This window comes from Sorex fumeus, unplaced genomic scaffold, assembly GCF_029834395.1.
Source record: "Sorex fumeus unplaced genomic scaffold, SorFum_2.1 ptg000232l, whole genome shotgun sequence".
NCBI lineage: Eukaryota > Metazoa > Chordata > Mammalia > Eulipotyphla > Soricidae > Sorex > Sorex fumeus.
This window is the reverse complement of record NW_026606289.1, coordinates 412,864-437,818: the sequence shown is the minus strand read 5'-3', so window position 1 is coordinate 437,818 and position 24,955 is coordinate 412,864. Positions and strand designations below refer to the sequence as shown.

The window sequence follows — 24,955 nt, the reverse complement described above, 5'->3', positions numbered from 1 at the left end:
ATTTTATTTGCTTTTTGGGGGGTCGCACCCGGCGGCGCACAGAGGTTACTCCTGGCTTTGCACTCAGGAATTACTCTTGGCGGTGCTCAGGGCACCATATGGGATGCTGGGAATCAAACCTGGGCCGGCCGCATGCGAGGCAAACGCCCTACCGCTGCGCTATCGCTCCAGCCCCATGGTGATGATTTTAAAGGAATTGGTTCACTAAGGGGGAGAGCCTACTTAAGGGGTGTGTGTAGCGTGATGTGGGTGGCCCTAAAGCTGCAGATGAGAACTATAACAAACGCTCACATGTGTTGCATTGTCATTAGTGTCATCTCATTATGCAGCAAAGGGATGTCTGAGTTACTCGGTGTCTGGGGCTTCAGGAGGGGAGCTAAAGCCTGGGTTCTGTGCTCTGCATATGCTTCGACAACGGACTGGAGCCTCGTTCTCATTTTCTAGCAGGATGTCAGGGGCCTCAGGCCTCCTGACTCAGGTTCTCAAGGCCTCCTGTTTGGCCACGTGATTTGGTCCTCTCCACTTTCCACAACAGTCTTCCACTGGCCACTCTCACCTCGGGGCACTGGAAAGATCTGGAATGGAGCTGCGGGTTTCCTCCAGGAGCTGATGCACCCAACCCCATCCCACCCCGCCCCCAGTAAAACATCGTGAAACAGCTTCCACCCTCCTAGTCACTCCCCCCCCCACACCGCCCTCTACTCCTCTGGCCCTCTAGTTCTATTATGACTTGGAGGCACGGGGCCAGAGCCATAGCATAGTGGGTAGGGCATTTGCCTTGCATGCGGCTGACCCGGGTTCGATTCCTCCGCCCCTCTCGGAGAGCCCGGAAAGCTACCGAGAGTATTCCGCCCTCACGGCAAAGCCTGGCAAGCTACTCGTGACGTATTCAATATGCCAAAAACCATAACGACAAGTCTCACAATATAGATGTTACTGGTGCCCGCTCAAGCAAATCGGTGAACAATGAGAGGACACTGCTACAGTGCTACTTGGAGGTACACTAGGGTTTGATTTGTACTTTCAATGATATAATCAAACTTTGACTACTGATTAACACCTGGCAATAGCTTATTGATCAGGGCACTTTTTGTGGAAGGATCAGGAAATTAGGCAACTTAAACTTTCTCTCACCTCCTCTTCCTCCTCCCTGATGCCATTCCTGAATGACTTTTTGCCCTCTGGTTCTAGACTTTCCTGGCCACATCAGATGACACCAGAGAGCTGCTCCTGGTGAGTGGAGTGTCCCCCTCCTACAGCTTCATCATCGAGGACTATTGGGGGTTTGTTTGGGGCCCACAGCTGGCAATGCTCAGGGCTTCCTCCTGACTCTGCACTCAGAGATACACCTGGTGGCGTCAGGGGACCCTATGGGGAATGCTGGTGTTAGAAGCTGGGTCTGCAAATGCCCTCCCTGCTGGCCTATCGCCCCAGTCCCTGACTTCAAACGCTTTGGCCAAGATTTCAGAACTCTTTCTCTCACATAATCACCCACTTCCAAGATGGAATGATTCCAGCAGCCTCCAATTGGTTGCCCCATGGGCCTGCCACCAGCAGCCCAGGCCCACTGGCTTGTGCCTTGGAGGTGCGAGCTTTTTTGCACCGGTGGGGCAGTGGCTGGAGTCTTCAGGGCCACATCTGCTCTCAGGGTCCCCTTCACAAAAGAGTGGAAACAGCACTAGTAGGATGTGACAAAAGAGTCTGAAGATAATTAACTGGCTTCCGAGGAGAAAGACTTCGGTTAGGCTTTTGTGTTCTTTCTTTGACTAATTATCAGCTGTGGCTGGGTAGGAGCCGGGGGCTGAGGAAAATGCAGTGGATTATCTTTCCCACTCTCCATACCAGGCTGGGCCCATGCCGGAAGTGCCAGGACAGGCAGGAGGAGCGGCTAGGATAGGCATATTGGAATCATTGCAGTGGGTGTCCCGAAGAGCCTGGCACTTGGCCTGGGGTGATTCCTGCACTTCTGGGAAGCAGGGGCCTGAGAGAATGGGCTGCTTTGCATATCAAAGCCATGTTCCCAGCTAGGAGCTTGACTGTCTCCAGGAATTGGCTAGCACCTGGAAGGGCAATCTCTTCCCCCACAGAAATGTGTTTCCAGAATGTGAAAATGTCATAGCGTCCAGAAAAAGCTTGAAGTATTTACAATAAAGTTGGCTGAAATGATAATCCATGATGTTGATTGCCTAACTATGTATCAAACTGTGTACACCACAGAGAATTAATGTTTTCTGTTTCCAATGAGAAAGTTACACAGAGTGATCTTGGATTCTACTGCCAAGGAAATTGGAGTCCATTGCTGAAATGCCACAGAGCCACCCCTGCCACCCGGGACCTGCAACCAATGTTACGGGTTCTGGAAAAGGTGCTCACCTCGAGGGCAGGGCCTCCCTGATTCTAGCCTTGCATCTGGCTCATGTCAGGGTCAAGTTGAAGGTCAGTTGACTGAACTGCATTCTCCAGTACTATTGCTCCCCCTGGGGCCTCTCCCATCAGTATCTGAGGCAAACGCAGCTTTGTCCAGCTTCTCCACTGTTTCAGCTCCCGTGTTGAGAATGACAGGAAATGGGAGTTGGTTTCTAGGTCACACCCAATGGTGCTCAGAGCATCCTAGGTAATCATTCCCAGTGGTGCTTGGGAGACCAGTGTCTGTGGGGCCGCCTGCCTCCAAAGCCAGTGTTCCCTCCAGCCCTTGGAGCTATTTTTCTGACTCTTGAGTCTCAACGCTGGCCTCTCATTCTGAAAGCTTGTCGAATGTTCCCTTAGTTCCCCAGTCTTGCATGTGTGGACCTGCTGTCTTCGTGATCTGACCGCTCCTGTCCTGGATCCTGGTAGAGCAGCCGGAAAGCTCAGTGGCATCCTACTCGCCTAGGAAGCCATTTTGGACACCAGGCTGAAGGCCTGGCTCTGCAGGCACATGGTGAGGGTTCAGCTCTAAGTACGCACGCTGCCATGATGCACCCATTCTCTGGATGGCCATGTGGGTGGCTTCCAAGTCTTGCTTCTTACAAAGAGCAAAGCAATCTTTTTCTTTTGGCGCCAACTCCACGTGTTCGTGTGACACCCCGGGAGGGAAATTGCTAGGGCAGTGTATCCAAGGGACCAAGTGACAGTCTCCTCAGCAATATTTGAGCGCTCCTCTTCCAAGCAGGTTCTTGTTAATTCTTGGTACTGCCGTGGCAGGACACTTTCATTCTTACCAAGCTGGAGGGTGTTTTGAGGTGTCTCAGGGTGGGACAGTTTCTCCTTGCCAGTTGTCACTGTGATTGGAGGTGCGTTTACAGTTTTGCTTTCTCAAGTTCCTTCCCATTGTCAGTGGGGTCACTGATCCTCTCCTTGAGTGGAAATCCTGTTTGCTCTCTGAGTTCCATGTGACTGGAGCACTGACGATCCATCACTTGGTGGCTTCACTTTCATTCTCTTCGGGACACATTGGGTTTGCTTTCCTTCCTGCTTTTGTTGGTTCCTGTTGTTTTGTTTTAGGGGTTGGGGACCATATCAAGTGATGCTCAGGGGCTACTCCTGGCTCTGTGCCCAGACAGCCTTCTTGAATGTGCCTCAGGGACTATATGCAGTGTCAGGGTTTTTTGGGGGGAGGGACATTTAGGCAATAGGTACTCAGGGGCTTCCACTGGCTCTACACTCAGGGATCAGTCCTGGTGGAGCTCAGGGGACCATGTAGGGTGATGGGGATCACACCCAGATTGGCCGCACACAAGACCAGTGAGTCCCGCGGTGTTATCTGTGCATCTTCGCCTTCTGGTACAGTTTTTGTTAGTAGTAGCACAGTGATAGGTCTGCAACACATGATTGAGGTGCTCAGTGGGGTTGTACATTTGTGGTACCAAGGATCACACCTAGTCATGTGCTTGGTTCCTAAGATTGAACGTTTGCTCTTATGCAGACAAGACAGAAGTTCTGCCTCTGCCTGGCATCTCCAGGCCTCTATGGGGTTTCTGGTGAGTTCAAGGGCTTTCTTTCATGCTCACCCATTTTGATTTGCCCTAGTAGTTAGGGTTTTCTTCCTTCCTTCCTTCCTTCCTTCCTTCCTTCCTTCCTTCCTTCCTTCCTTCCTTCCATCCTTCCCTTTCTCTGTTTCTTTCTCTCTCCTTCTCTCTCCCACCCTCTCCTTCTCTCTCTCTCTCTCTCTCTCTCTCTCTCTCTCTCTCTCTCTCTCCCTCTCTCTCTTTCCCCTTGCTTATCCCCAGTAGCAGAGACATGCCTATGTGCAGAGTTCCAAGGTCAATGCCATTTTTGCTCCTAGCACTCAGGCTTCTGGCTCCAGAACTCCGCTCTTAGCATCTAGTGTGACTTAGGGACACAACTGGGCTTTTTGGGTGCTGGGGACAGAACAGAGCCTCAACCTTGGAAGCCTGTGACCTCCCACAGAGGCACATCGGTGTCTTTGTCCTTGCCTTCTCTCGCGGTTGTCTGCACACAACTCACTGAAGAGTTCATTCATTTCTCCCAGCTGCAGGGGCTAGCATGCATGCACAGATTAACAGGGTTCTTCCTGGAGCATGTAGTCCAGCCTGTCCCCAAAGCACACTGGGCTGTCTTCCGGAGCCTGGAATGCGGCCACTATCTGGGAGGGTGCGGCTCCACTACCCTCATGCCTTCCGGATGCAGTGCACTTGCTCACGAACGGCAGAAGCACTTGCTTGGTGCTGGCCAGTTGCACAGTGCCTGTGGTCACTGTCAAATAAAAAGCTTGTGGTAAAGGCATATGGAGGCCTTGACAATGGCCGGTGCTCCCCAAATTGAACAAAGTGCTGCTCATTCCTCCCCAAAGGCTCGCGAGTCTTTTGCAAAAATGTATTTTTAGCTCTTTGTGTTTTTAAAAATGCTATTGTAAACGGTAGATTCGTTTTTGAGCTGTTGGCTGTTGTAGGAATACAAACGATTTTTAGCTGTGGATTTTGTATCCAGGAATCTTGTCAAACACTCTTAGTAACTAATAATTTCATTCTAGATTCTTTGGCATTTGATAATGCTTGTCAAAGCCCATGAATAATGCAGGCCTTCTTTCCTTGCCTTTATCTCTCCCTCCTTTTGCTCGCCCTAGGCACTGGCCATCAGAACAATGCTGACAAGTGATGGCAGTACTGTGCTCATCATTTTTTTCCATTTTGTGGTTCATTTAGTGCTTAGGAGCTATTCCTGGCTCTGTATTGAGAAGTAAACCTGGTGATGCCCAGGACCCTGAATGTGGAGCCAGGGATTCGAACCGGGGTTGCTGGGATGCAAGGTCTGTGTCTTAACTGTACTATCTCTCTGACCCATTTCTTTCTTTCGCAAGTTCATTTTTAGAGAAGCCGTGCCCTGTGTCTCAGGGGCCTGGGACCATTCCTGGCAAAGCATGGCCTGGCGTGGGCCAGTGGCGATTGGAGCACTCCCACTTGTGCTCAGACAGTCGTGAGTACCAGAGAAGCACCAGAGAACCAAATCAAGGCCCTAGAGGTGCACATGCCTGGCACTTTTCCACATGTGTATATGTTTTACTTTCTTTGGGGGCCACACCCTGCGACACTCAGGGCTTACTCCTAGCTCATTTCTGGAGTGCTCACAGGGGTCGCCATGTCCAGCACCAGCACCCACCCATTCTACTATGTCTCTGATCCCCATAGCAGAATATTTGATGAGCACATGACTATTCACTGTTCCTGCCCTTCCTTGAGTAGGGAACATCTCTTTTTCTAAGAATTTGCTGATTTCAATTGGGGGCCTGCAGGTCTTCAGATCGAGACTGGGAAATCTCTCTGCGCCCGTGATGATGTGCTGATGTGCTTTTCCCACACAGGAGATGCTGTCGGGGGGGGGGGGCGCTTTCCTCTCTGCTGTCTCTATCCATGGTGTTTGTCAGAGTTAGGGTCTTCCCCTGCTGGATGCTTTGCTTTGGTCCCTGCTCCCCAGAGCCCTCTAGCTCCTCAGCCGCTGTGTCAGCCTCACGACAACGCTTTAGATGGGAATCCGAGGCGGGAAGGACACAAACACCCACCCACAAACGAGGGCACTTGGTTCCAAACTTCAGAGAAAGTGTCATTTCTCCCACTGTCAGCAGAATGTCGCCAGGAGACTTTCCAGCGTTTTTGACTGGAGCTCACAACTCTCTCACTTGTTATCCCCCACAAAGATTCCTGTGAGGTGGCATTTCTTGGAGATGTGTCTGGGTTAGCATGACCCAGGCTTAACCCACACAGCTCGTAAAGACATGGCAGATTTGGCGCCCTGGGGAAACCAGCGTGCTTTGCACCTACTGAACAAAGCCAACAACGCCTCCGTTCTTCTCTGCACCTGCTGCCTTGCTCGTTGGTATTTCGCTGCTGACATGGCCACGTACACATAGAGGGTCTTCCCAGCTTGTGTGCCACCTGAATGTCCCCACCCTTCCACTAAGGTCCCTCTCCCAGGGCCGTGCCATATGCTGCAGTCTTCAAGCCCAGCCCCTCTGCCTCCTCTGCTCCTCCGGGTGTGCTGGCAACAGAGGTGCCCCGCTTGCCCCCTGTGGGCCTCCCCTGGGCCAGGCAGGGGTCTGTTTACACTGCCCCGGGTGGCAGAACTGGTTCAGCCTGTTTCCCTTCCCGTAGTCTCTTTTTTCTAGCTTTGGGGCCATACCAGGAGATGCTTAGGGGTTCCTCCTGACTCTCCTGTCAGTGCCTGGGGGACCATATGGGGTGGCAGGGTATAAACCCGGGTGGGGCACGTGCAAGGCCAGCAGCCTCCCCCTGTCCCCACTGTCCTGCAGTCTTTGCCCTTGGCCTTTGGTCCCGGAGACCTCGGCCGAGGGCACTAGGCGAGATGCTCGTGAGGGGCTGGAAATGAGCCAAGTGCACCTGGAGCCGGGGACACGGGGCTGAACCTTGTAGGGATGTAAAGCAAGCAGGGCCCCAGCTGTGGAGGTCCCCTCTTGCCGAGACCCTGCCCTCGGAGGGGGCCACACGCAGAGAGGCCAGGTCCCAGGGCGCTCCCACATGTTGCTGAGCACGAGGCTGTTTCTCTTCCCCCAGCCACCCCCTCTGGCCACTTCTGCCTCCGCTTCCAGCAGAAATGTCCAAAGTCAAGGGCCAGCTGCTAGGGCCTGAGCTGCTTTCCCGGCGTCTGAAATGGCCAGCCTTCGCTCATGACGCCGTTTCCTAGCTGAGGACTCGGGTGGGTGCTGGCGTACATTAGGTAGCTGGGCTCTGCCTTGGGCCTACAGGAGAGGCACTGTGACACCACGGGAGGAGGCTGCAGCCACCTGGCTTCCCAGGATGGTCACGGGGACAGCAAGAGCCCGACCAGGTGGCCAAGAAAGATGGGGAGTGAAAGAGGATTCCGAGCCAGCATGGCCCCAGAGAGCAATAAGGAGACAATGCGGAGATCACGAGAAGAGTAAGAGCGTTCTGCTGGAAAGCATGTGAGTCTTTTCCTTGCCTAAATAACTGGACACTTGACAACCAACTTGGGATTGTTTTTCTTCGACAAGCATCGAAAAATGCAGTCTCCGTACCACACCGCACGTGGTTCTGCCGTTGGGTAGACTTGTTTGGAAATTTCTAGAAGTGCAGGCACCTGAGGAGGCTGGAGGGAGAACTCGATGGGCTGGCACATGCTTTGCACACTGGAGGCCTAGCCGCCACCCCAGCACCACACCGTTCCCCTTCCCTCCCCCCAGTGCCGGCAGCAACCCTGCAGCTCTGAGCAGGAAGTAGCACCCAGCACCACGGGGTTTGGCCTCCCGAAGTGAAGAGAACAAACTATCCCCCCACCAAATGCATGTTTTCCCATGCAGAAAGGTTCTTGTAAATACTGAGAAAGCAGAAGAATAACTAATCAAGCGAATGTATAATTGGGGTTATTATACTCTAATAAGGAAGAAGAAAGTGTGTACAAATGACTAGGTGAGACTGACCAGCTCGTTTCCTCAATGCACTCTCTCCAAACAAAGTTTATGGATGAGAGAAAATGGAATAGTGGATTTGTTTTCTTTAATTGCTGTGATGTCCTGGTTGCTAAGTTACAGGATAAAGAACACTGAAAGGCACATTGCTGGCGGACCAAATGTCAACAGTCAAGAAGCTTCAGGAACCTCTTCTGTGCTGAACACTCTTCTGGGTATTTAAAGGGCTTTACCTAAAGCAGAGACAAGCAGAGGAGGCCTTGGGGCCGGAGGGAACAGCAAAGTGAATAGGCGACAGTCCCTCTTGAGGGAAGCACGAGGCATCATGTCCTTTTCCAGACGACAAAAGCTCTTGCTTGCCGCAGACTGGCTCGGTCGGGAACCACCAGGCTGAGGGACGTGGGAGAAGGTTTACAGGAAAGCAGGAGATTCGGCGATGACAGACAGACACCAACACAAGTGAGGTTGAGTGCTGCTGCGATTTTACTGAGCACAGAGTTCCTTTTTTATACAGTCAAGGCAAAATCATAGAACAAAGGGCCAGAATACAATCGGACATTACATCATATCGTGGTCACTTATTGGTGACATATTCCAAAAAATATCGAGGGACAAAAACACTTTCTTAATACACTTCCTGCTTCAAATTAGGACAAAACATTTACCTATGAATTCTTTACAGTGATTACACAGGATTTAATGTCTAACCATGGTTCCCCTGTTTACAGAGTTCTTTATCATTGTTTTTCTTCAGCAACTTATGTTTTCATCTGACAGGGTCTTAACCACACATCACAATCCAGGAAGGGTCTTGGACCTTCCCATATATTGGTTTGCAACACTTTGTTTTTCTGTTAATAAACTCCAGGGTGTATGTGCTTGAATCAGTTTTTGTATGGGGGGATAGAGGTTTCACAATGTCCCTCATTCTCTCATATGGTAGCTTATTGTTTTCTTTTATGTTAGGCACCCTTGCTTGAAATTGAGGGCTGTACTGTATGCTAAGGATCTAATTGTTTCAGCCACAATATTTGGCGGTTTTTCTGGCTCCTGTTATTGTTTGGTTTCACTATGACTCCTGTCCTTTGTCGAACCTAACATCTCCTTAGTTTCCTACAGATTTCACAATGATTAAAAGCAAACTATAACTACAAAGCTTCTACCTATTAATTCTAAATACCTAACTTATAAGTAAAATTGGCAGGCAACCATTATAAACTCCATCCGGGATGCAGAAGAGCCACATACCAAAGTGCCACAGAAGCACACAAAGCAGGATAAGAAAAAGGGGGCGCCGGAGGCATAGACCCGAAGGTCGCGAACCTCCCTTTCCCGCGGGACCTGGGCCAGGCCCAGGCCACCTTAGCTGGTTGCTACGCGGGCGACACCGTTGACGGCGTGGCAATTCCTCCCTTTTTATTTTTTAGACGCTCGGCATACAGATCTTCTTTAACCCGTTGGAGAGATTGTGCCATGCCTCTAAAACAACAAGGAAATATGAACAAAATAACTCCTATGACAGCTGCTAATAAGGCAAATATAAGAACATATTGGATCCAATCTAATGGGTTTAATGCTTTGATTCCAGCAGTCAGGCTAGTAGCCAGGTCACTTAATTCCGTTGTCTTATCATACGCTTGACTCATGGCTGCAATATCTCTTTGCATTCCTTCAAGATCATGTGTAATGGATTGGTCTTGCCAAACACCCATGAGATGATGTTTAACTTATTCCCATCTAAAGAGGTGTTGTATGGCAAAGGAGTAACACAAATAGCTTTAAATTGTTCGTGACAACGGGTTTCCATTACTCTTTTTAAATTATTAACGTCCTGACCAAGGGCTAACACTACTTCTTCCAATACATTTAATTTTGCTTCTAATTTCTTATCAATAATAACTTGTTCAGATAAAGCAAACGTAATATTTTTGTTTAGGTTATTCACAAAATGGGCTGTATGAATTTCTTGGACCAATGCTGTTGTGGCTACTGCAAATGTGGTAATGATAGATATTAATGCTGTGATTCCTAAAATCAATGCAGCAATAAACCTTTTTGGTCGAATTAAAGCTGTTAACTCTTCAAGAACTTGCATAGCTGAATTATCATACCAAGTTATATTGGGTAAATGTACTGGTAACATCACAAAGGATGGCCTCCGTACCAATAACAAGACTGTTGCATTATTCCTTTGTTCCGGAGAGACACAATTAGTTAAGATGCAATTAATGCAAGACACATGATAGGAATTGTTACCAAAGGAAGTTATAGCTAAATTTTTTGAAGACCCTAATAACACAGCATAAGGATAAGAAACACAACTTCTCACAGCCAGGATAGTAGTTTTTGACCACTGTCCAGGGCGGTCTTATAACACCATATTAGAAGCAACAATTAAGCAAAAAGGTCAAAGTGTATTTGCTGTCTAACAAAAGCGGTAATTCAGTTAAAAATGCAGGGCCCACCCAGAGCTAGAAGACTCGCTCTAAACCTTCCCTTAATTCTCGCATGGAGTTTTTAATCACTACACTGTGGTTAACATAAAAGCAACATTCTTCCCCCAAGGCAGCACACAATCCCCCCTCTTTCATAAAATGCAAGTCCAGTCCTCTGCGGTTTTGAAGAGCAACTTCCGAAAGAGATGTCAGAGAATCCTCGAGGTGAGAGATGGATTGTTCAAGGCACTCTAAATCGGCATCCACGGCAGCACGAAGTGTGGCTAGACCAGAGTGCTGAGAAGCCAGGGCAGCGATGCCTGTGCCGGCGCCCACAAGGCCAAGGATGAACAGGGTGGTGATGGTGAAGGCGGAGACAGGCTCAGGGCGGAATCGGTGGGGTGAGGCAACATCGCTTGGAGTCTGGCATCTACACCCCAAAGATCAGGCCTGGCTAGCACCTGAGATCTGCTCTGTGAGATAAGAGAAGCTGCCTCTAACAGCAAGGTTTCTGTGAGATAAGGGAAGCTGCCTCTTGGAGTATACTGAGATTATTACTTAAGGCTGTTTGAAAGGAAAAAATGTTTAGCCTCATCCAAACTAGTCAGAACATTCTTCTAGGACAGATTCTCACTTAGCAGATGACTCGCAATTTACAACACAAGTTCAGTGTCCTAGAAGGATCTGATCTTACAAATTAACAGATTCTGACTAGGGGGAAAGCTGATTAGCTGGTTGGGGAGGAGAGCATATAGATATAGAAGTGATTACGAAAAACAAAGGAATGGAAGTAACTCAGGAGCACTGTGATGGGTGTAGCCTGATAAACCTTAGCTCCTTGTGTCAAGGGAGAATGGACAAATCCAATTGTTATCCTATAAATTGCCACTGTTTAGGAAAATAAGGAAACTTAATGTCTTTTGTACCTATGTAGTTTGTAAAAGCGGCCTAGTTTTTCATTAAAGTTAGCTGAGGCTTGTAAGATAAGGTCTTGCTTTCTCTGAACTCTTATTTCACTTTAGCTTCAGGCTCTAGTTCCATAGCTCTTCTAGATACTACAAGATTCTTAAGATCAAAAGGATTTCAACTGTTAATCACATAATCATTAATGTTATTCTACCAAGAAATTTAGATTGAGAATTCTGCTTTCTCTATAGGCTCAACCTTCTGATAAGGATTAACCCTTGTCTAACAGGTTCCAAAAACAACTGCATTTCTTAAATCACTGGGTTGCATATCACTAACTTCTCTAAAATTTCTACTTCTGATTTCAGCCTGGTTCCAACACTCAAGTGTTTCACAGAGACAGATAGACAGACAGACAGACAAAACAGACAGACAGACAGACAATGAACTGACTAAAACACCAAACATACATGTGCACACATCTGCAATTGATTGATCAATCTGACCCTTCAAAAATGACAGGGAAAAACTGATGGTCTGAGAAAGGAAGGGACAGTCCCCAGGGCGGAGAAACACTGCTCCCCATTTCCCAGCCTGACCAGCCAGTCTCCTGTTTGTTAAAAATGGGTCAGGAAAGCGCTTTTGTTGATATAAGCCGGCAAAATAAACTATGACAAAGATGTTACCGTTTTTTAGCCAAGGCTAATTCTGAGGCAGGGAGATTCTTATCAGACATGGGGATTGGCTCCTTAGTGACACACTTCTTTGTTTCTGATGTCAAACAGTTAATCATAAGATGTTGCATTTTCCTGCCTCCTCTGCTTTGATACTCCTATTTCTTTAGTTTACCTGCAAAGATCTGACTCTAAAATAATCTGGTAATGCAAACTGCCATTTACTGGCTATCTTTCCCCACTATACTCAGGCAACAAGGTGTTACAGAGGTCAACAAGATACTCTTTATCTAAACTACCTAGTTGGAGGCTCCTAGGATGTTTTTCTAATTGCAAGCAATAATCTATAAAAAAAAAAAAAAAGGATGGTTCCTTGGCAAAACTTTTTTTCCAGGTCTGTCACTTTGGCCTCTCCAAGGGGATTCTAAGCCCTTGTAAATTGGCCTTTACTTTGGCCTTTTACCCCCCCCCCCCTTTTTTTTTGAACTGTCTTCATTAACATTTCAATTGACCTCTATCTTCTAGTTAGACCTGGGTGGGAAAAAGGATCTTATGCCTGGAAATTGGCCTGCCTTAGTTTCCCAGAGTCTTTCTCACTAGTGGGCTTCCTCCTAGTGGAGGGTGACACAAAACAGGCAAAGAAGGGGTGCCTCTTTTGCAGAGACCATTCACACAGAGGTTATCACATTCCTTCCCCATGCCCCCTAGAGATTTCCAGGGGAGTATACCTTCACAGCAGATTTTCTACAGATTACCTCTTTTACTGGAGCCACATGGTTTGTTGAGAAGGAATCTTGTGGGGGCCAATCCACATCAAAAGAAGGTCATTCTGATGAACAATAAATGCCAAACTTTCTTGACCCTCAAGCCCAGATCCTGAACTTTCCTGTGGATCTCAGAGAAGTGATTAAGAATTAAAGCTTTGGGGGTCGTTCGATTCTGACCCATGTTAAACAATCTTAATTAACAGAACTAGGAGAAAGATATTAAGAAAATACACACACTAGGAACACACGCACAGATCACACTCCTACACTTGCTCGGACCGGTCCTCCACTTACACGGGTGCGCACCACACTCACCAGTCACACAGAGATTTCTGAATTTGCCCGAAGGGCGTGTACATGATTTTCACTTTTGAGGTTTCAGTTCTTCCAAGTCTTCTCCTGGCGCCAGGTTTTCCAGATCAAGTTACTAATTAGCAGTGCATAACTCTGGAATTCTGCAGCCAAAGAGAGGTCAATTTTCTCTTGCAAATACATTTTAGGGTTGTAAGGGGGAGGTCAGGAAGAAAAGGTAGGGAGGTGTGGGGGCCATTTGCACTCTAGATATTGGGCAGCCTCCTGCTGGAGGTCTGCCTCATCTCTGGGGATAGGACAGAAGGGAAGTCATGGTGGGGAGCAAAGGGTGGATCTGTGGGATTGTCCTTAAGAACTGGGTATAAATGAGGAACATTAGCCTCGGAAACAGGCATGGGGATAGTAACCAAGGGGCACTGGGATATGGGCTTCTTCATGGGAGAGGAGGCCCGAGAGGCTTTTCTCTCATAAGAAGGCCTCTGAATCTTTCACAGCATCCTCTACATCTGATTCAAAAATGCCCTACAATCCGCAAGGCTCTGGGCACCTGCTCTGATCCCTCAGAGGGGTTTTCCACTGCCACAGAGGCATAGGCCGTGGAGGCAGTTTCTTCCTCCAAGCCCTCTAGGTCAGATGTCTGTGCTAATAACTCCTTTATTTGCAACCATAATGCATAAGTGCATAGGGGTAGCTTATCCTCCCCTTCTTCTTTACCGTATTTATGCAATGCTTTGCCCACTTTCCTCCATTCAGTTAGAGTAAGACTGCCGTCTTCTGGAAACCAAGGGCAAAGTTTCTTTACTAAATTCAAGAACTCTGATAGAGCTGAACTAGTCACTTTCAATCCCTTCTCAGATAGCATGCGCCCGATTACAGCTGCAAAGAGCTTGTCCTCCTTTGACATTTGCAAACCCATGATTACCTGCACTTAACCGGTGAGCCTTTACCGGCGGATCCGCGGAATCCTGACAGGAGCCGATCCCTGCTTTGGAAAGAAAAGAAAAGAAAGAGAAGATTACCTGTCCTTCTCGCCACGCGTTGGGCGCCACCTTCCGCAGACTGGCTCGGTCGGGAACCACCAGGCTGAGGGACGTGGGAGAAGGTTTACAGGAAAGCAGGAGATTCGGCGATGACAGACAGACACCAACACAAGTGAGGTTGAGTGCTGCTGCGATTTTACTGAGCACAGAGTTCCTTTTTTATACAGTCAAGGCAAAATCATAGAACAAAGGGCCAGAATACAATCGGACATTACATCATATCGTGGTCACTTATTGGTGACATATTCCAAAAAATATCGAGGGACAAAAACACTTTCTTAATACACTTCCTGCTTCAAATTAGGACAAAACATTTACCTATGAATTCTTTACAGTGATTACACAGGATTTAATGTCTAACCATGGTTCCCCTGTTTACAGAGTTCTTTATCATTGTTTTTCTTCAGCAACTTATGTTTTCATCTGACAGGGTCTTAACCACACATCACAATCCAGGAAGGGTCTTGGACCTTCCCATATATTGGTTTGCAACACTTTGTTTTTCTGTTAATAAACTCCAGGGTGTATGTGCTTGAATCAGTTTTTGTATGGGGGGATAGAGGTTTCACAATGTCCCTCATTCTCTCATATGGTAGCTTATTGTTTTCTTTTATGTTAGGCACCCTTGCTTGAAATTGAGGGCTGTACTGTATGCTAAGGATCTAATTGTTTCAGCCACAATATTTGGCGGTTTTTCTGGCTCCTGTTATTGTTTGGTTTCACTATGACTCCTGTCCTTTGTCGAACCTAACATCTCCTTAGTTTCCTACAGATTTCACAATGATTAAAAGCAAACTATAACTACAAAGCTTCTACCTATTAATTCTAAATACCTAACTTATAAGTAAAATTGGCAGGCAACCATTATAAACTCCATCCGGGATGCAGAAGAGCCACATACCAAAGTGCCACAGAAGCACACAAAGCAGGATAAGAAAAAGGGGGCGCCGGAGGCATAGACCCGAAGGTCGCGAACCTCCCTTTCCCGCGGGACCTGGGCCAGGCCCAGGCCACCTTAGCTGGTTGCTACGCGGGCGACACCGTTGACGGCGTGGCACTTGCTGTTGTTGTTGTTGTTGGGGTGGGGGGCACATCTGGCAGTGTGCAGGACTTACTCCCAGCTCTGCACTCAGGGATCGATCCGGCAAGGGCTTGCGGGACCATCTGGGTTGCTGGGGATTGAACCTGGGTCAGCCGTGTGTGCAAGGCAAACACCCTCCCTGCTGTCGGTGCTCCAGCCCTGCCCCCTCCTTCCTTCATGAAAGGTTTTGGACCCCAGTCAAGCCAGCTGGGGCACGTTGTCCTCTCTTTGAAAAGCTAAAACCAAGATAAAGCTTCAGTTCACTCAGTACTTTTATGCAAGGGGAAACCTTGAATAGATGAGATTCTTTTGTTGCCTGTTATTGAAAAAGCAGGCCTGAGGGTGCTATTCAGATGCCCAGGACTTACTTTCCCAAGTGTGGTTCCTGCCACACCACCCAAATGTGCGATCCTGACAAGACAAGACAACAAATACAACCAAAGCTTTGCGGGCCCGGGGCGGCGGCGGCTCTGCACAGCGTGCTTCTTCCGGTGTGGCAGGCCCCTGCAGAGATGTGTTCCATAGACGCTGGAGAGACAGTACGGCAGGCACAGTGCTTGCCTTGAGTGCCACCACGTGAGCCTGGGACGTGGCGCTCTGCCACAGGTGACGCCGACTGAAAGCAATAGCTCCACTTTCTCCCCACTTTGGTCACAGTATGAAATGTCATGCAATGACACCATTTTGTGCTTTTGCAACGGTAGAGACATTTGTTGTTAGTTTATGCCCAGGGGCTCCTCACAGCGAGTCTCTGCCCACTGGGTTTGTGGCTCTCTGCCAGGGAGCTGAGGTGGGTGACAGGGACTAGGAGGGTCACCCCGGGCTGTGCTCAGGGCCTCCAGGGATAAAGTTGGTAGTGCTGGGGGAGCCATGTGGTGCCAGTGATCGAACCTTAACCCCTTTGCTGTCTGCCTGGCCCCTTACCTTCATCCAAGAAACATGGAGTCGCGGTGCTCCCCACGCCTCTGTTCTGGAGGCGCCGAAGGTTATGGCTTCAACACGTAATCCCCATGGTGCGAAGCAAGTTCGGTTCATGTCAGTTCACATCAATCATTAGTGTCTTCATTTTACCTATTGATCCTTCCACGTCCACCGATTCCTCCATCCTGTGACGCCAGTCATTTGCTCTCTGTGGTGATCATGTTAGCCTTCAATTTCAAATGACTATGATTTCCTTTTTAAAAAATGTTTGTCTGGGATCAGTGGTGGTGGAGAATGGGCACTGGTGGAGGGATGGGTGTTCGATCATTGTATAACTGAAACCCAAGCACAAAAAATTGTAAGTTTACAACTGTACCTCATGATGTTTCACTAATCAAAATTTAAAAAAAATAAAAAATTTGGGGGCCATACCAGGCCATGCTCAGGCCTTACTTCAGGCTCTGTGCTCGGGGATCCCTCACGGGGGGGACCAAAGTCACTGTACTCTACTATCGCTTCACTCCCTCAGATGGCTATAATTCGTATGATTCCCTAAAATCCATTCACTTTGAGATCTTGGGAGGATAATATACGGAACTCATTAGGGACAGGAGGGATAGTACAGTGGGCAAGACACTTGCCTTACACACAGTTGACCTGGGTTAGATCCCCTGAGCCCCGCCAGGAGTGACTCCTGTGCTCAGAGGCAGGAGTGCACCCTGATCCCAGCCAGATGTGGCCCAAATGTTGGTGATTAGCAAGTTATTCTCTACCTGGACAGCGTCCAAAGGAATTAAAATTCAGCCATCCAGATATGGCCCACGTGTATAATCTTGTTTGCATAGTAACAGAATTGCTTCGACCTCGGGGGACGAGCTCAGTGGGCCATGTTAGAGGAGTGGGGGTGCGTCGGTGCTGGGTTTCTTGGAAAGCCCTGTCACCTCAACCAAACTACCCCTCCTAACACTTAAGCTTGATTGGAAAAATCATTGTACTTTTACCATTCTGTGCTGTGACTGTTTTTTTTAAATCTCATTATGTGACCAGCCCATCTGATTTTTGACACCTTGGCAAACGAGACAGCGTCCCTGATTCTTGATCGTCAACGGAGGTCGGAACTCCGGATTCTTTCTCTCATTTGAGTGAAATGTGATGTTCCAAGCATAGCTCTTTCAATACCTCTTTGGGAGACCCGAATAGCATTCTCATCTTGTTTGTGTAGGGCCCAGGTCTCTGAGGCGTATGTTAATGCAGGAAGAACAGTGGAATCAAAGAGATGGGCTGATCACGTAATGAGATTTAAAGACGACCGCTGGACTAGAGCTGTTACCGACTGGATTCCTCGGGATATCAAAAGGCCGCGTGGCCGCCCACCTACCAGATGGTCAGACTTCTTCATCAAGATCATGAACGATCGGTTTGAGGCTCTTCATATTCCTAGAGCGAACAGACGCCATTGGGCTACACTAGCACGCGACAGGGACAAATGGAGACGTTACTGGCGCCCGCTAGAGCAAATCGACGATTAACGGGAAGTCAAGTGATCAAGTGATCAAGCTGTGACTGTTGTCCCCGTATTTTCCCACCTCAAGTCCTACGGAAATGATATTGGCCTTTGGATTCCCTACATGTGTACGTGCATAAACACCTACGAGCCCGCAAGGTCTCAGCTGCTGTGTCAGCGTGGAGACCTGGGCACATGATCTGTTCGGCACTGGCACTGCGGCCCTGCGTGTAGAGGGCTGTGCTCATCCCACTCAACGGGCTCCCGCTGCCGCCCAGCACGAACCTTTCTGAGCTTCCTGCGCTGTCCTGGGGGCAGTCACCGCATTTCGAGATACTTGTTCCATTGTCAAGGCCATGGGTATTTATTTCTGGGTCTTATCAAGCCACTCACCAGACTCCTCGTTCCTCTCAGGCATTGGGGCCGAGCAGTCTGCAGACGGACGCCAGCATTGCCAAGAGCCCTCTCCCCAGCTTCGCCTTTGGGCACACTACGTCTGATTTGCCCCTCGCACAGTCCTGGCAGGGTGCCCCACTGTGAAAAAGGGGGTCGGGAGCGAGGCCTGGTCAGAAAGCACCGCACTAGTGGCTTCTGAAGGCGGCGCTGTCAGAGTACGAGCTCACCGGAGTAGCAGGCTCACCACAGCACAGAGTGGCGGGACACCTAGGTGCCTGCAGCTAAGCCTGCAGAGTGCTGGAGAAGGAAACAGCCGAAGGGGCCATCCGCAGAACCCGAAAGAAGGCTTCCGCCCGCAAGCGCGTGGCCAGGGCCTGCTCCGTGACGCGGGGTGGGCAGCGGCAAAGTTTTACAATACTGCAAACCTACTGGCTTCGGACAATGTTTGCACAACATCGCCAATCTGCTGAGTGCCACTGGGAACTGCTGCCCTGGAGGGCCTCGCCTCCTTACTCCACGGTTTGCTCGTTGCCAGCCTTCCCAGATGAGTGGAACCGGCTGGCCTTCTCCGGCAAGAGCCCTCTGGCCACGCGGGCAAAGTGCAGGCTCCATAGGAACTATGTGGACCACACAGAGCCCAGGCAAAGTGACACACAGACCCCAGAGCCCGTGTCACGCACGCACGCACGCGTTGTCCTAACAGAGGCCTCAGTGCACATTACTTCCTGACTTCTTCCTGGCCCCTGGGTTTGTTTGGGCCGGCGGGGGGAGGGGAACACTGGCCGGGCAGCCACACTCCTGTCTCTGGGTGGTGTGATGAGCCCCCCCCCCCCCCCCCCCGTAGGGATGAATCAGTTTCCTTCTGATTACGGCTGGCCCTGTGACTTGCTTACACTAACAGAATGTGGCGGAAGTGCCAGTGACTTGCAGGCTTCATGGCTCCGGGAGCCGGGGATGAGCCCAGAGGACAGGACGCCGTGTGGCAGAGAACAGTCTCCTTCCGGGGCTGGGTGGCTGACGCCACTTGGGGGAGCCCAGACACTCCAAGCCACCCCCAGCTCAGTCGTGATGCACAAGTACTAATCTCTGGGCCTCAGAGAACACAGTGGATTCCTGAGAAAATCTGCATGGTTCTGCAACGCCCTCTGGCCCCCTGCAGTGGGCCTGAGGCGAGGATTCCTTACACAAAGCCTGTCCCCAAGCAGATGGCTTTCTGGCCCCGGACCAGAGGAACAAGGAATAATTCCAAAGGCCTTTGAGAGAACAAGTGGGGCTGATGAGGGGAGCCAGCTGTCATGATCTGTCCTGGGATATTTCTGGCCTTGCCCCGGGTCCCTATTGGCTAACAGTCAGACAACCAGACTTTGTCTGTGGGCTCCTTGCGCAGTGGTCCGAGTAAGCAGGCCCCTGGCCATGAAGCCCCTAGTCTCCTGACCACCACACACGCCCTCCCTGCCACACCTCGGAGAAACCAGCAGACGGTGTCACCCGCAGAGTGGCCACTGCTCATCCCACGGGGCCAGGCTTCCCACAGCAGCCGCGGACGAACCTCATGTTCCAAGCCCGGGCAACAAACACCGTGGGCCAGGCTGAGGGCAGGGCTCCGTCCCCAAAGGAGAGCTCGGAGAGAAAGTGCTCACCACAAAGAAGCGCAAGGCCAGCACCATCGAAACTGAAGGCTCTAGAGTCTTCCACGCGGTGGCTCTCAGGAGCCAGTTGCTGCAGCTCTCCTGGGTGGAAGCCCCCGACCTTGGCCTGCCCCTGCGGCTGTCCCAACTCCAAGCTGCCCCTCGGCTTCTGGCGGGGATGGTGCCGAAGAATGCAGATGATGCTCTCTGCGCCTCTGACACCAGGGAGGCATCCCCGAGGCATCCTGTTGACCAGAGGAAGATGGCACAGAGCTCCGCAGTGCCCGCCTGTCATACCCACCCCGCTCCTGTTCCTGTCTGCAGGCCCAGGTCCACAGGGACTCCCTCCCCTCCTTTCATTTTGTTCTGGGGTCACATCCAGCAGTGTGCAGGACTTACTTCTGGCTCTGTACTCAAGAGCACTCCAAGCAGGTCTCAGGGACCGTCTGCGGTGCACGGCCAGCACCCCTCCACTGTGTTCTCTCCCCACTGGGGGCACACCCTCCTGATCACAGGGTCCTTCTGCCACTCCTCTAATGGTGCTTTCCCAGTTTGGGGTGCGGTCTGGAGAGGGGACCATGTCTCACATGACGGACAAGCCGCAGTCTGGGCTTTGAGGCCACCTTGCAGGGTAGCTCTGCAGACTCCCACACGCTGTACCACAACCTTTGGCCTCAACTGAGAATGTCCCAGGTCCCCTGAGCACTCTGTGAGTGTTGAGAAGGGAAAAAAGGAAAGGACTTGTGGCAGGCATGCAGGGGCCTCAGCCCTGCGGCGCACCTTGGGAACAGACCCTTCCGCGGAGGACGCAGCCCTCGGCAGGCGGTAACTGCACCCCCCACACACACCCTTAGTTCCTCCGGGCTCCTGGCTGAGACAGGTCCATAATAAAACCCAGACGGGCAGGAGAAGACAAGCCGAGATGGAGTAACCTCTGCACGCTCCTGGCCAGCTCCTTGAACTCCATCTTCAGCATGGACCAAGGGTACTGGGGGACACCTGGGATCTGCTTCAGGGGCAGATTGAATTCAGGGAGAGAGACTGGCCCCCCTCTTTCCAAGGAACAGAGATTTGGTCCAGGCACAGTCCTCATCTGGGTCAAAAGGCTGATTTCTGCTCATTTTTCTGCTCCTCAGATAAAGTCGCAATGCCAGGCAGACATGTTGGGGTGATCAACTGTGCTCCCCTTGTAACGGGAATGACCTTTGCTCTGTTCTCAACCCCATCGCATCATCAGAGTGGCTGGCAGGGACACTGTTCACATCTGTTACTTCCCTGTCCCCCAGCTCCAGGCCTCTACTCATTGGCCAGTCCCAAATCCGCCTTCACATTTCCTGGGGGTTGGTATAGCTATACCCCGCTACTCAGTACAATGCATTATCTTTTGTGTGTGTTGGTGGGGGGCATGGGGGTTGAACTCCACCCGGTGGTGCTCAGGGGTTATTCCTGGTTCTGTGCTCAGGAGTGCCCCTGGTGAAGCTTGGGAGCAACTAGCCGGCTACTTCCAAGGAGGCCTTTGGGGGTCTGGAGCGATAGTACAGCGGGCAGGGCACTTGCCTTGCTTGCGACCCAGCAAGGTTTGATCCTGGCACCCCATATGGTCCCCTGAGCCCTCCAGGAGACATTCCTTCGTTTAGAGTCGGGAGGATCCCCTGAGCCTCACCAGCTGTGGCCCCTAAACAAGCACTACACTGTTGTTCATCGATTTGCTCGAGCGGGCACCAGTAACGTCTCCACTGTGAGACTTGTTACTGCTTTTGGCCTATCGAGTACACCACGGGGAGCTTGCCAGGCTCTGCCCTGTGGGTGGGATACTCTCAGTAACTTGCCGGGCTCTCCGAGAGGGAACTAACACATATGGATTATAAAACGTATTTATGCTCACCGTGTATAAAGAAATTAAAACTGACAATCAACAGCTGAAAATAAGAACGGCATAGCATGTGTCTAAAAGATCTGAAACAGTTTCAGGAACTTTCGATTTCAAGGGATATAGTTTTACAATAGATGAAAAAGGACTTGAGAGTTAATAGGAAATAAACGTTATATGCATGCAAGTTGGAGGGTGGGAGGGAACCTGGGGATGTTAGTGGAGGGAAGGGGACATTGGTGGTGGTGCCGGTGTTGGAACATTGTATGCCTGAGACAACTCTATTATGAACAACTTTGGAACTCATGGCGTCTGAATGAGCATTCCTGGACACAAACCAAAACCAAAACCGAACAGGCCTCTGTGCTCAGCGTTCTAGCAACGGAGTGGGAGAGAAGGGCCAGCCGGGGCGGGCAGGCCCCTCCTGGGCATCAGACGTCTCCTTTCCCAGCTGGCCCAGTGCAAAGGGCTCTTGGCCTCTGGTTTTGATTGAGTTTGGCTTAGGGGCCACACCCAATGGTGCTGCAGGGTCTGAGCTCGGGGACCGAGCCAGAGCCAACTGCACGCAAAGCATGTGCTCAGCCCGTTGAAACCAGCCGTCTTGGTTTCTTTCACCACAGCTTCCATCCCTTCCACTGTGCACATACCACAAAGGCAACCATCCCCGCCTCTCCAGTCGGGCAGCTCGGCACCCGCCCCTCGCCAGGAACGCGAGGGCGGGCACACAGTGAGCGGAGAGCAAGACCCTTGCCCCTATCTAAAGCCTTTCAGGGACTCCTGCTGGCCAGCCTGGGCCTCTTCTGAGAGTTACTGGGTTCGCTCAGAGCTGTTCTCTGCTTTCCTCCACTGTCCCTCCAAGCCCACCTGAAAGGTCACCACAGAGGTCAAGCTGGACTAGTCGGATGGACCAGCCTCCCAGAAGGAGCCAGGGGTCTCCTCGCCTCAAGGAAAGCACTTCTCTGGCTGTAGCATTTCAGTGATAAACAGGCAAACAACAGGAATGTGAAACAGATAAGGGAATTCACACAATGCAAGCGGCAGGCAGGGCTCCAGGAAACCCCTACTGTTAAGATCTCTTGGCCTTGGGACGCGTTTGGAATTTAGCCCAACTGTGGCAGTGGTTCACAGGAAGCGCACTGGGCAAGCATTCTGTGGATAATTTCCATTGTGTATCTACCATGTCAGTGCTTGTCTGCTGATGGCCACTGTCTGATGGTGCGAAAAAGAACAGTCACCAGACCTTCCCGTCGGAGAATGGCCAGGAAGTCCCGGAGAGCACCCACGCAGCTGCGTGGCCCACCCCAAGGGACTGACATGAGCGTTTCTCTGTAGTGCATTTTAATGTACAACCACATTTAGAAAGGAGTCGGCACCTATGAATGTGGATTCTTACCCCAAACAGTGTTTCTACCTTTCCACATCTGCAAATCTCCTTTGGTCTTCTAGTGATGTCTGAGTTTTCCTTCGAGAAACAGTGCATGGATTTCAAGGATTCTCTGTAGAGCTCGGTACTATGTGTCCGTCCTTTCCTCCCGCCCTCGTCCATTCTTTCTTTCCTCTCTGTCCTCCTCCCTCCCTCCTTCCCATCTTCCTTCTTCCCTTCCCTTCCCTCCCTCCATCTTTTATTCCTTTCTTCCTCCCTCCATTTTTCATTCTTTCTTCAATTTCTTCTTCCCACCTTCCTCCCTCCCTTTCTTTCCTTTTCTCACTCTTCCATTCCTCCCTTTCTTCCTCTCTTCCCTATACCCTTCCTTCCCTCTTTCCTTCTTCCCTTCTCTTATATGGGCGGCAGCTGACGGTGCTCAAGGTCTGCTGCTGACTCTGCTCTGGAATCCATTGTGATGGCGCCACTTCTGGGCCTCCAACATGCAAAACCTGAACACAGACCTGTGAGCCATCTCCCAGGACACCTCTTTCTGCCTCTTTTTATTGACATGTAATTGACACTTAAGATTTGTTTTGCAATTGTAAGGTAATTTGATCTTGTACATGCTGTGAGTTGATCATCGTAAGTCTAGTCAACATCTGTCCCTTACACCGTTAAAATTTTATGTGTATTTTGAGAGGTCAGACCCAGTGATGCTCAGGGGTTACTCCTGGCTCTACGCTCAGGGATCACTCCTGGTGGTGCTCGGGGGACCATATGGAATGTCAGAGATCAAAGCCAAGTTGGCCACGTGCAAGACAAGCATGCTACCTGCTGTATGCTCTCTCTGTCCCCGATTTGTATGTGTATTTTTACAACAGTTTAGAGAACAGTTGAAAGGAGAAAAAGAAAATGAGATCTCTGTTAAGATATGAGTAGGAAGGCAGCAAAACTTCTGAAGTTTTCCATTTCCAGAAGCACTTTGGGCTAGAGGGATAGTGCAGTGGGTAGGGTACTTGCTTTACACAACGGTGACCCAGATTCAATCGCTGGCACCACATGGGCTCCCATGAGCTGCACAGGAGTAATCCCTGAGCGCAGAGCCAGGAGTCAGCCCTGAGCACAGGTGGGTGCGGCCCAAACCCCTCCCCTCAAAAAAAGAAGCGAAGCCTTCCGCATGTTCCTCGGAGTGGAGCTACCACGGTGGCCGGGGCCTAGGAGAAACAAAGGGTCCCACCGGTATCCAGGAGGCACCAGTAGGGTCCCACCTCCTCAGGCTGGTCTAATCTTGCTGGGGCTCTGGGCGGGGAGGCCCAGAAGCCCGACCTAGCGCCAGCCTGTTTGTTTGCGTGAGCCGCCAGCGGTGCCAGAAGAGGGCGCTCGAGAGTCAGGCCGCGGCCGAGCGGTGGTCCCTTCCCGCCCTCAAAGGGCGCAGTAAGGAAAACAAAGTCGTTCAGATGCCAACAGCCGAACGCTTTGTTTACCGTCCTGAAGTCAGGCTGACACAGACGTTGTTCCCACCCGAATTCGTTTGGATGCTCGATTTGTCAGAAACCTGACCTGCGGGAGCCCCCTCAAGCTGGCTCCTGAGTCATTCTGCCCCGCCCCCACAGACCGCCTCAGCCGGCTTTCCACCGACCCGGCTGGGAAACCCACGTTCAACACAGCGACGCGCACGTTTATTTAAAAACAACGGCCCAGCTGGAAAACAGCAAGAACCCGGGGCGGCACTGCTCACCTACTTTGGTTCAGGGCTGCGAGCTGGAGGGAGCCTCCAAGCAATGCTCAGGGGGCCTGGGGACCATGCAGAGCCAGGATCAAACGCTAGGCCTGGGCAGGAAAGCGTTTTTGCTCTCTCTTCCCAGTCCCTGGAGTTTTCTTCCTTTTTCTAAAAAAAATTGGGGCCCTACCTCGCAGTGCTCAGGGTTTACTCATGACTGTGCAACTCGGGGGACCATCTGGGATGCCAGGGATAGAACCAGAGCTGGCCACATGCAAGGCAAGTGCCCTCCCTGCTGGACTATCACTCAGTCACCCTTCTTTCCCCTCTCTCACTGCTGTCCCTGATGGCTTCTCCTGGCGCTGGGCTCAGGGGTCCCTCCTGTGGAGCTCAGGGGACCATATAGTACCAGGGATGCAACCCAAGCTTCCTGCATGCAAAGTTTGTGCTCAGCCA

At 50.6% G+C, this 24,955-nt stretch overlaps 1 protein-coding gene across 1 annotated transcript in view; it reads left to right on the top strand.

Annotated features, from left to right (window-relative positions):
- OPN1LW (opsin 1, long wave sensitive) overlaps nt 1–24,955 on the top strand; it is a 37,776-nt gene that overhangs the window by 43 nt on the left and 12,778 nt on the right. Inside the window, exon 2 of the mRNA XM_056108736.1 lies at nt 1,192–1,283. Coding sequence (XP_055964711.1) covers nt 1,192–1,283 — 92 coding nt within the window. The remainder of the gene's footprint in view (nt 1–1,191; nt 1,284–24,955) is intronic.